A 12,036-nucleotide genomic window follows, 5' to 3' on the forward strand; every position below is an offset into this window, starting at 1 on the left:
TCTGCTTTTGAATATGCTATCTAGGTTGGTCATAACTTTCCTTCCAAGGAGTAAGCATCTTTTAATTTCATGGCTGCAGTCACCATCTGCAGTGATTCTGGAGCCCCCCAAAATAAAGCCTGACACTGTTTCCACTGTTTCCCCATCTATTTCCCATGAGTGATGGGACCAGATGCCATGATCTTCGTTTTCTGAATGTTGAGCTTTAAGCCAACTTTTTCACTCTCCATTTTCACTTTCATCAAGAGGCTTTTTAGTTCCTTTTCACTTTTGCCATAAGGGTGGTGTCATCTGCATATCTGAGGTTATTGGTATTTTGCCTGGCAATCTTGATTCCAGCTTGTGTTTCTTCCAGCCCAGCATTTTTCATGATGTACTCTGCATGTAAGTTAAATAAACAGGGTGACAATATACAGCCTTGACGTACTCCTTTTCCTATTTGGAACCAGTCTGTTGTTCCATGTCCAGTTCTAACTGTTGCTTCCTGACCTGCATACAAATTTCTCAAGAGGCAGATCAGGTGGTCTGGTATTCCCATCTCTTTCAGAATTTTCCACATATAGAGTAAAATCTCAAAATAAACACTACCCAGGTTTTCTTTTTTTCTTTCTTTTTGCAAATGAGAAAGTGATCCTAAAATTTAAGTGGAAATGCAGAGGACTATCCAAAGCAACCTTGAAAAAGAAAAAAAAAAAAGGAGAAGACTTACACTACCTGACTTCAAGATTTTCAGTGATCCTACAGTAGCACAGACAGTATGGTTTGGTTTAAGGATAGACATACTAATCAAAGGAATAGAACAGAGAGAGTGTAAAATAAACCCAATCTTAGCCAGCGATTAGATATTCAACAAAGCAATCCAATGAGAGAAATACAAGACTTTTCAACAAATGGGGCTGGAGCCACTGTGTAGCCACATGGGAAAAAAAAAAACAACGCAACAAAACCTTGATTCCTGCCTCACACCATATACAAAAGTTAACTCAAGATGAGCTGTAAATCTAAGTATAAAAGCAGCTATAACTAAACAGCATTTAAAAGAAAATATAGATGACAAAAACATTTAAGAAAAGAAAAAGACTTCCTCGATATTAAAATATCAGAAGTTATTATTAAGAAAATGAGCACAAAAGCTTCAGACTGAGAGGATATTTGCAAAATGTACAAATGACAATGGACTAGTATCAAGGATTAATAAAGAATTCATAACACTCAATAATGAAAAATAACATGGGTGGTGGGGGGCGGTAAGGAGAGGTGGAATGTATTGAGAGAGTACCATGGAAACAAATACATTACCATATGTAAAATAGATAGCCAATGGGAATTTGTTGTGTGATTCAGGGAACTCAAAATGGAGCACTGTAACAACCTAGAGGGGTGAGATAGGGAGGGAGGTGAGAGGGAGGTTCAAGACAGGGGACAATAGGTATATCAATGGCTGATTCATGTTGATGTTTGGCAGAAACCAAGACAATATTGTACAGCAATTATCCTTCAGTTAAAAATAAATAAATTTAATTATAAAAATCAATGCAGAAAAACTGGAAGAAATATTTGAATGTATACTTCACAAAGTACATGATATATATAAAACATCAAAAAGCACACAGAAGGACTCAACGTCATTAACCATGAGCAAAATGGAAACCCCCTATGAGATAACTCAACACATCCATCACCAAAGATAAAATGAAAACTGTTGGGGAGGATGTGAAGTGACAAGAACTCTCACATGTCTGTTGATCATGGAAATGAGAAACTGTACAACCACTTTGGAAAAGGTCTAGTCATTTCTTATAAAACTACACGTAGTTACCCTATGACTCAGTGTACTGCACTAAATAGTATCCCACCAAAATGAATGTCAACCTGGAACATATGAATGTGGCCTTATTTCGAAAGAGTCTTTGCACATGTTATCAAGTTAAGATGAGGTTATACTCCAATTAGACTGAGTTTTGATCCAATGACTGGTATCCTTACAAGGAGAGGGAGATCTGGATACACAGACACTTAGACGGAAGAAGGCTGTATAACCACAGAGGCAGAGATTAGACTGATGCTGCTATAAGACAAGGAACACTAAGGATTGCCAACAACCACCAGAAGCGAAGAGAGAGGCACAGAATAGACTCCCTTTCAGAACCTCCAGAAAGAACCAACCCCACCAACAAGTTGATTTTGAACTGTGAAAGAATAAATTTCTTTTTTTAAGCTTCTCAGTTTGTGGTAATTAATTAAATCAACTCTAGGAAACTAATTCATCCTAGGTATGTATCCAAAGCAAATGGAAAACAAAAGTTTGTTGAAAACAAGCAAAAAATTACCATAAGAATATTAACAGCAGCTTTTTCAAAACAACTTAAAACTGGAAGCCATCAAGGTGTTTCTCAAGGAGAATGGATAAACAGTCATATATATATATTCATATGATGGTACCTTATTTGATGTTAAAGAAATGACAGACTACTGATGTATGCCACAGCATGGATGACACTTAAAAAATATACTGAGTGAAAGAAGCCTTACACAAAAAAGAAAGTATTATATGATTCCATTTATGCAAAATTGTACAGCAGGCAAAACTAATCTATGGTGAAATAAAATCAAAAAACAGTGGTACCTCTGAGGGGTGGGAGCAGGGGTTTACTGGGATGGGCCACAAGGGAACTATCTGGATAACAGTAATGTGCATTTTGATAAAGTTTGTGTTATAGAGATGTATGCATTATTTGAATTCACAGACTAGTATACTTAAAATGTTGCATTTCCAGTAAATTCTACCTTAAAAGAAACAAACAACTCTAGTTAATAATATTCATGCTACCCATTATTCCTGGGGCCAATCAACTTTCATGGTACCCACCAAGCTGAAATGAACTATCAGAAGTTGGCCCTTTTAAAACTGCAGTGTTCAAAGATGCTGAAGTGGACACCCTGGACTTGAGTCTGTATGTCCCTGCCTGCCCATCACCAGTATGAGCTAACCTAGGAAGAAACTATGTCTTTCCTCTCACCACTTGTTAGACTGTCTTTGCCCGAACCACTTGGTGATCAGATTAGATTAGATCTTAAGACACACTCACACCTGCCAACCACTCAGGGAAAATGATTGTCTGAGGAGAATAAGTAGATGCTAAGGACATGCCAGGAAGACCTCACAAAATGACAGCAATAACCACCTATGAACAGGTCCTCATAAGCTCTTAATCTATCCATGTGGAGAATGCAAGTCTTTTTGCAAGAAGAATAAAGCCTTGCTGCTGCTGCTGCTGCTGCTAAGTCGCTTCAGTCGTGTCCGACTCTGTGCGACCCCATAGACAGCAGCCCACCAGGCTCCCCCGACCCTGGGATTCTCCAGGCAAGAACACTGGAGTGGGTTGCCATTTCCTTCTCCAATGCATGAAAATGAAAAGTGAAAGTGAAGTCGCTCAGTCGTGTCCTACTCTTAGCGACCCCATGGACTGCAGCCTACCAGGCTCCTCCACCCATGGGATTTTCCAGGCAAGAGTACTGGAGTGGGGTGCCATTGCCTTCTCCGAAAGCCTTGCTACAGTGAACTTACTCAGATACACTGAGCAACTCAGCTCTCCTCAGAGAAGAACTGCTTGTACTAAACTTCTTACTCCCACCAACTAAGGAGATACTGCTAGATATCTGATAGGATGGCTACAATTAAAAAAAAAAAAATAGTGTTAACACCAAATCCTGACACAAATGCAGAAAAACCAGATCACTCAAACACTGCTGATGGGAATATAAAATGGTATAGCCATTCTGGAAATTGAGTATGGCATTTTATTATAAAACTAAACCTATATTTACCATATAGGCCAGCAACTTGCACTTTTGGGCATGTATGCCAGAAACAAAAACCATACATTCACACAAAAACCTACACACAAATGTCCACAGCAACTTTATTCTTAATAGCCAAAAATATAAAGAACTCAAATGTTCCTGAATGGTTTAACAAACTGTAGTATTGATACATTCATACCATGGACTACTACTCAGCAATAAAAGGAATAAAATACTAATACATACAACAATTTGTATGGATATCAAAAGGAAAAAAAAACAATCTCCAAAGGTAACATATGATGTGACTTCTTTTATATAACATTCTTGAAATGACAAAACTATAGAGACAGAGAACAGATTAGTGGTTGCCAGATGAAGAGAGGGGAAGAGTGAGGGTGTAGGCTCTGACTATAAAAGGGTAGCAGAAGGGGGATTCTTGTGATGGAACTGTCCTGTATCTTGGAATACAGTGGTAGTTACAGAAATGTACATATATAAAATTTCAAAGAACTAAAAAAATATACACATACACACAAAATGAAGGTAAAACTGATGAAATATGAATGTCAGTGCATTGTATTAACAGGAATAAAAGGCTGATTTAACAACAAAAATGTATAATTTACTAAATTATAATAAAAGATTAAAAAAGAAAAACACAATGATCATCTGTAAAGATGCCACAAAAAAATGACAAAGTCCAACACCCATTCCCAGTAAAAACTCATCAACAAGGAATAGAAAGGAAGCTTGTCAAGCTGATAAAGAGTAGCTATAAAACTTACACATAGGAGGAAAGCATTCCCCATAAGATCAGGAGCAAGGAAAGGATGTCCCCTTTCACCACCATTTAAATTCATCATTGCACTCATGTTCTCGCCTGTGCAATGAGGCAAGAAAAAGAAATTAAAGACACAAAGAATGGAAAGAAGTGAAGTATACTTACTTACAAATAATTAGTCATTTGTGTAGAAAATCATATAGAACCTACAAAGCTACTAGGATGAAGTTTCGCAAGTTTACCAGACACAAGATCAGTATAGATAAATTAATTTTATTTCTATATGCTATCAACAAAAAATTGAAATTTTAAAGTACTTTAAATAGCATGAAAAATATGAAACAGAGAGGGATAATCTGATAAGATGCATAAGACCTTTGTATGAAAAACTACAAAACAATGCTGACAAATATTAAGTCCCATAAAAATAGAGGGACTGCGTTCATGTACTGGATGACAGAGTATATGATTTACATGTAAATTCTCCTCAAATTGATGTAGATTCAATTCAATCCTAATCAATATTCCAACAGGCATTTTGTTGAAAACTGTCAAGCTGATTCTAAAATCCATGTGGAAATGCAAAGAATCCAGCACAAGTAAAACGACTTTAAAAAAGTAAAAACGTTTGAGGATGTATACTAAGTTCCAGACTTCTTACAAAGCTGCAGTAATCAAGACTATGTGGTACTGGCATCAAGATGGATGAAGAGAAGAGTGGAAAAAAATAGAGTTTATATTAGATATAGACCCATACACAATTAATTTACACAAAGGTGCACAGGAAATTCAAAGAAAGGGTTGTCTTTTCAATAAATAGTGCTAGAAAAATAGGATATTTGTATACAAAAGAAGAAGAAAAAACAAAAATTGTACTTAAATCCAGACCTGGTATCAAGTAAAAAATTTTACTCAAAATAAGACTTAGATCTAAATGAAAAGTAAAAATTATAAAACTTTTAAAAGGAAAAATATACGAAACTTTTTTTGGCCTTCATTTTGGAAAGATTTCCTAAATAAATCACCAAAAGTGAAATTCATGAAAGAAAAATTTACACTTGGACTTCACCAAAATTAAGAAATTCTCATTGAAAAACACTACTAAGAAGATAATAGCTCAGTTGGTAAATCATCTGCCTGTAATGCAGGAGACCTGGGTTTGATCCCTGGATCGGGAAGATCCCCTGGAGAAGGAAATAGAAACCCACTCCAGTATTCTTGCCTAGAGAATCCCATGGACAGAGAAGCCTGGCAGGCTACAGTCCATCACAGGAGTCGGACACAACTTAGTGACTAAACAACCAACAACAACCAAGAAGATAAAAAGCAAGCCACAAAGAAAATACTTACAAATCAAATAATGGACTTCTATACAGACTATATGAAGAACTTGCAAAATTCAATAAAAACATAAGAAACCAGCTTTTCAAATTGGCCAAAGATTTGAGATGACATTTCACCAAAGAAAATATACAGACAGCAAATAAGCACTTGAAAAGACTATCAAGATCACAAGTCATTAAGAAAATGTCAGGTAAAACCATATAAGATGCTATTACACAGTTATAAAAATGTCTAAAATTAAAATCATAATACCAAGTGTTGACAAATATGTGAAGCATTCAGAACTCACACACTGCTGGTGGGAATGTGAAATAGTGCAGCTACTTGGTGAGTTTTGTTAAAAATTAAATATCCCCTGTATCATTCATCCCAGCCACTCCACTCCTGGGTGCTTATCCAAAAGAAATGAAAGCATATGCTTACACAAATACTTTTCATGAATGTTCATATAGTCTTTATTTGTATTCATCAAAACTAGAGACTACTGAAATTTCTTTAGCCCATGAATGGCTAAATAATTGTGATATCTAAATTACTACTCAGCAATCAAAAGAAATGAACTGTTGACACACCCAACATTATGGATAAAATTCAAAATAATTATACTGGGTGAAAGAATTAACATGATTAATTATATGAATTCTAAAAATGCAAACAAATTTATGACAGAAAGCAGTCAGTGGCTACCTGGGTAAGGGAGGGAGGAGGGGACAGGGAAGGGCAGGAGACAGAAGTTATAGTAAGGCACAAGGAAACTCTGCAGTGATAGGTATGCTCAGAATTTGGATTATCGTGATGGTTGTATGACTGTGCAGATATCAAAACTTAACAAATTTAACCTTATACCTCCTAGCATAAGGTATGATACCTTATACCTCCTAGCATAAGGCATCATACCTTATACCTCCTAGTATAAGGTATCATACCTTATACCATAATAATATTTTTCTATTGTATTATAATTATAGTTTAATAATAGTTCTTTTTTTAAAAGAAAAAAGCATTGAGTCTGCTATAAAGTATAATTATAGATATATGGTTGTATTTAGAAGCAAAAATAAATAACAAAAAATAAAATGCCAAGAATGTTGAAAATAAAAGAATGAAAAAAAAAGGCAGAAATTTATCCTTACCTCCCAACATTCACATAAAATTAATTCCACCTGGATTAAAGATCTAAATATTCCCAGAATGTATATTGAATTTCTACAGTTCAATAACAGAAATAGCCCAAATCAAAAGTAGGAACATATCCTGAACAGACAAGTCACAGAAAAGGAAACACCAATGACCAAGTCAACACAGGAAAAGATGCTCATGCTCTCTGGAAAGCAAAATCCCTATGATATTTCACCACAAACCAAACAGATGGGTGAAAAATGTGAGGATGTGGAACAAGAACTCATCACTGCTGCTGGGAGTGTAATATGGCATTGAACAGCTTCAGAACACATGTGGTATAACCTAATCAGGTTGAGGCTACCCACACCCATGAACTAGTCTCTGTGCTCCTAGGTATGCATCTTGAAAGAAACCTTTGCATGCATTTCCAAAGAAGAAATAAGAATATACAGCAACATTATTTCATAGACAAAAATTAGAAATAACTCAAATGTCCAAAAGAAGAGAAATGATAATTCAACTGCATTAAAATATCCATATAATGAAATCAATATATAACAAATGTTAAAAGTATAAACTAAACTTGCACATTTTAATACGAATCTCACATATAGCTGGTGAAGGAGGTATACAATATGGTATTATGTGCAGAAAAGTTTACCAACATGCAAAAGAACTCTCTATATGGTTAAAAGATCCACTGAAGGGATAAAAAAGCTAAGGGCAGTCACAGGCACGCTAATGCACAAGTCGAATTCCCAGAGGCGGAGCGAAGGAGCAGGACACAACCAGGAAAGGTATCGGCTATCACCTGGTCTTATATAATGGTATATTTCTTAGTCTGCAAGCTTCCCTGGTAGCTCAGTCAGTAAAGAATCTGCCTGCAGTGCAGGAGACCCATGTTCAGTCCCTGGGTCAAGAAGATTCTCTAGAGAAAGAAATGGCAACCCACTTGTTAGAGAAATAAAATAGAAGTAGTCTTGTCCAGGCTTTAGAGGCAAAAGAGCAGAGCGGGCCTCTGACCTTGCTTCTGACCTACCTGGACACTGCCCTGACTGCTGCTGTGGGTGTCAGCCACACCTGCAGTGAGTGTCAGAAGAGAAACACAATAGATATCTATAGGGAGCAGATCTTGGAATTTATTAAGCTCCTGGAGGGGGCCTGGCCAACCAAGCCCTGACCTTAACAACACTCCAAGTTTTACATGACAAAACAAACAGCATAACATGAAACCAGACCTGCAATTTGCTCACAGATTGATGATGAGCATCCTGTTTGCATCCTGGGATTATAAACGGGAACCCCAAACTGCAATCTCTGAAGTCTCACCCACAGAGCAGACACTCTACCTGGGACCTTTTCCCAACTGGGACTCCAGATGTGCTGTGACATGGGACTTCCTAGCACTGTTTAAGTCTGAATGTTGGTGAAAATCCAAACTGGTGATGTATTCTCTGCTCTCTTTCATTTTTCTTTCAATGTTAGTATATTGAAAGTAAGCCAGATAATTCTCTAATAAATATTTTTATTATTTATTTGCATATAATGCATGGCTTATTTTGTTAAGAAATCCTTTGAACCTGAGACAAAAGTGAAAACTTTCAGCAGAACACCACTGCAGTATTCTTGACTGGAAAATCCCATGGACAGAGGAGCCTGGTGGGCTACAGTCCATGGAGTCGCAAGAGTCAGACATGACTTAGCGACTAAATCACCACCACCACTTAGGCTGCGTGGAAGGCAAACTGGCACTCATTGTGTAATTCTTCACTCTCTGTTATAATCTTAAATAACACATCATAAAAGAAACAAAGTTATGGGAACTTATGGGGTAGAACTGCTACATGAAAACATTACCAGTTTAAAAACAAAAACTGGACAGAATCTAGCAGGGATAGATGACTTAGTCTCAGAGGACAAGTGTTATGTTCAAGATCAGGTCAGCTAACAAAAGTTCAAGAATGGGAAGATCTTAGAAGTGTTGGACAAGGGACACCAAGTGAGTGGATGTTGCTCTGTTGGGAAGGAAAGAGGGGGTGGCCAGGGAAGCCCTCTCTGGGCCAAGTAGGATGGCATGGAAGGCAGGCCTGAGGAAGAGCTTCCTCCTCAGAAGCTTACAAATGCTCCTCTTTCCTTACCTGCTGAGCACCTCACTGCCCTGATCCTTGTCTGCCTGCTGTTTTCCACTTACCTGCACAAAGGTCCAGAAGACATTCACTCTCCTCTCTCCAGGGCTCGTCTCCTTGTTCCAGTTGTATAATGAGTTTTGGTTTAGGAAAGGCAATTCCTACTCACAGGGGAAAAAAATCAAGGTGACCTTCGGTTAGTGACTTAAGAGGCTATCACAGAATTCAGTCAGGGAATGCAATGACTCAGAAGCGGGTAGGAAAGCCAGGCAGGGGGCATGGATGGGGACAAAGATTCTCTGAATGCTGAGAAAAGATGACTAAGGGGCGGGAGGAATCCCAGATCTAAAGGCAGTATATGATTCTCCCCTGTGCTTGAATGAATATAAATACTCTGCCGTCTGAAGTAAGATCACTTTATTTTTTTTTTATTTTTTTTTATTTAACTGGACTACATTTATTGTGGTTGGTTATTTTTTTTTTTATGATATTGTACATGTTTTAATTGAAGTAAGATCACTTTAAAGGAGGGCCTGGCCTTAGAAGGGGCCTAGAAATGCAGTGTCATATCACACAAATACACACACATGCACAACTTCACCATTTCCAACTCTACAGAATCCAGACATTCTCTGAGGTATAGAGAAAACACATGTTTCTTTCTGAGCCAAAAGCATGGTGGCTACTCCATTAAATCTTAAGAGGCCTACAGGCAGAGTCTGAGACATGGGACAGGTCATCCTTACCCAGCGACACCATATGGCTGTAGTTCTCCAGCATCACATCCCGATACAGGGTCCTCTGAGCAGGACTCAGTAGCTTCCATTCCTTCTGGGTGAAGGCCACAGCCACATCCCTGAAGGCCATTAATGCCTATAACACAAACACATCCTTGCTCACCCAGAAAACACACAGGCTCACCAGTCAACTTAACCTAAGTTACCAACCAGGGCTGAGGCAGCAATAAGGCTGGCATGGAACATCAGGTGAGATCCATAGACCCTGCTTTCAACCAGAATCCTTTGCCACGTATTTAAGACTACTAAACCTCTTCCCACATTGCTGGGGGTCTATTCAGGGGTTCTCTATTCTGTTCTATCAATCTCTAAATCTATGATGCTGTGGAAAACACTGTTTTGATTAATGTAGCTATACCATAGGTCTTGAAATCAGATAAATGGATTCTTCCTCCTTTAGTCTTCATTTTAAAAGATTATTTTAGCTATTCTAAGCCATATGCTTTTTCACAAAAAATTTTAGAATAATCTCACCTGTATCTACTAAAAAATGTTTCTGGAATTTGGACAAGATTTGCATTAAAGCTGTATATCAATTTAGGAAGAACCAACATCTTTATCATGTTGACTCTTCAAATCTATGAACATGAGATGAGATGTCTTTCTATTTACCGAGATGTTCTTTGATTTCTTTCAACAGCTATTGTGGTTTTCAGTATACAAATCCACATATGCTTTGTTAAAAAACTGATACCTAAAAATTCTTTTGTTTTTCTTTTTTTAGTGATTTTAATGATACTGTATTTTTAGTTCAGTGACCAATTGTTCATGATACAGAACAACTGCCAGGATACAGTAATAAACTGTATGCTTATCCTGAATCTGGCAACCTGGTGGAACTCACTAACTCTCGGGGTTTTTTTTCCTCCTAGATTCCTTAAGATTTCCTACGTAGACAATCAGAGGATTTGCATACAGGGGCAGATTTCTTTCCTTATAATCTATATGTATTTTATTTCCTGTTCTTGCCTCTAGCACAATAATGAATAAGAGTGGTAAGAACAGACATCCTTGCCTTGTACTTGATATGAGAAGGAAACATAATGTCTCAAAGCATTAAAAAAACTGCTCCACAAAGATACCACATCACACTCATTAGGATAGCTATTACCAAAGAAACAGGAAAGAACATTTGGGGAGGATGTGGAGAAACTGGAGTAGAAATTGGAGTAGGAAATGGCAACCCACTCCAGTATTTCTGCCTGGAAAATTACATGGACAGAGGAGCCAGGCAGGCTACAGTCCATGGGGTCACAAAGAGTCGGACATGACTGAGCACACACACATGGAGAAACTAGAACCTCTATTTATTGTTGTGGGAAAAGTAAATGATGTGGTTTCTGTGGGAAAGAGCTTAGCAGTTCCTCAAAAAGTTAAATATATCAATTTAAAAAAATTTCAATTTATCATATGATCTAGCAATTTGAATCGTGGGTGTATACCCCCAAAGAATCAAAAGCAAGAATTCAATAGACTCATACACCAATGTCCATAACAGCATTATTCACAATAGCCCAAAGGTGGAAACAACCCTAATGTCCACCAACAGACAAACAGATAAGAAAATGCAGTACATATATACACATAACTGTACATAATTCAGCCTTAAAAAGCAAAGAAATTCTGATACATGTTAAATCAAGAGATTAGCCCTAAAAACATTATGCTAAGTGAAATAAGCCAGTCACAAATGACAAATATTGTTTGATTCCACTTACAGCAGGTACCTGAAATAGGCAAATTCATGGAGACAAAGTAAAACAGAGGTTACCAGGAGCTGGGAGGGGGAGTGGGCTAGGAACAGGTAGTTATTATATAATGGATAGTTTTATCCTGGGAAGATGAAAAAGTTCTGGAAATGAATGGTGATGACTGAATAATGGTGTGAATAAACAATGCCACTGAACTGGACATTTTAAAATGGTGAAAATTTTATATTAAGTATATGTTTATGGAGGGTTCAGGATGGGGAGCACATGTATACCTGTGATGGATTCATTTTGATATTTGGCAAAACTAACACAACTATGTAAAGTTTAAAAATAAAATTAAATTAAAA

General features: G+C 37.3%; 1 protein-coding gene across 5 annotated transcripts in view; it reads right to left on the bottom strand.

The window, feature by feature from the left end:
* The window catches only part of ZNF169 (zinc finger protein 169), a 55,745-nt gene that overhangs the window by 9,758 nt on the left and 33,951 nt on the right, over window positions 1-12,036 (bottom strand). For all 5 annotated transcript variants that reach the window (XM_010835961.1, XM_010835960.1, XM_010835962.1 and 2 more), the window contains 2 exons: window positions 9,927-10,053; window positions 9,246-9,341 (listed from right to left, as the gene is read on the bottom strand). In XM_010835961.1, coding sequence (XP_010834263.1) covers window positions 9,246-9,341; window positions 9,927-10,053 — 223 coding nt within the window. The remainder of the gene's footprint in view (window positions 1-9,245; window positions 9,342-9,926; window positions 10,054-12,036) is intronic.

This window comes from Bison bison, unplaced genomic scaffold (assembly GCF_000754665.1).
Source record: "Bison bison bison isolate TAMUID 2011002044 unplaced genomic scaffold, Bison_UMD1.0 scf7180017864057, whole genome shotgun sequence".
Classification (NCBI taxonomy): domain Eukaryota; kingdom Metazoa; phylum Chordata; class Mammalia; order Artiodactyla; family Bovidae; genus Bison; species Bison bison.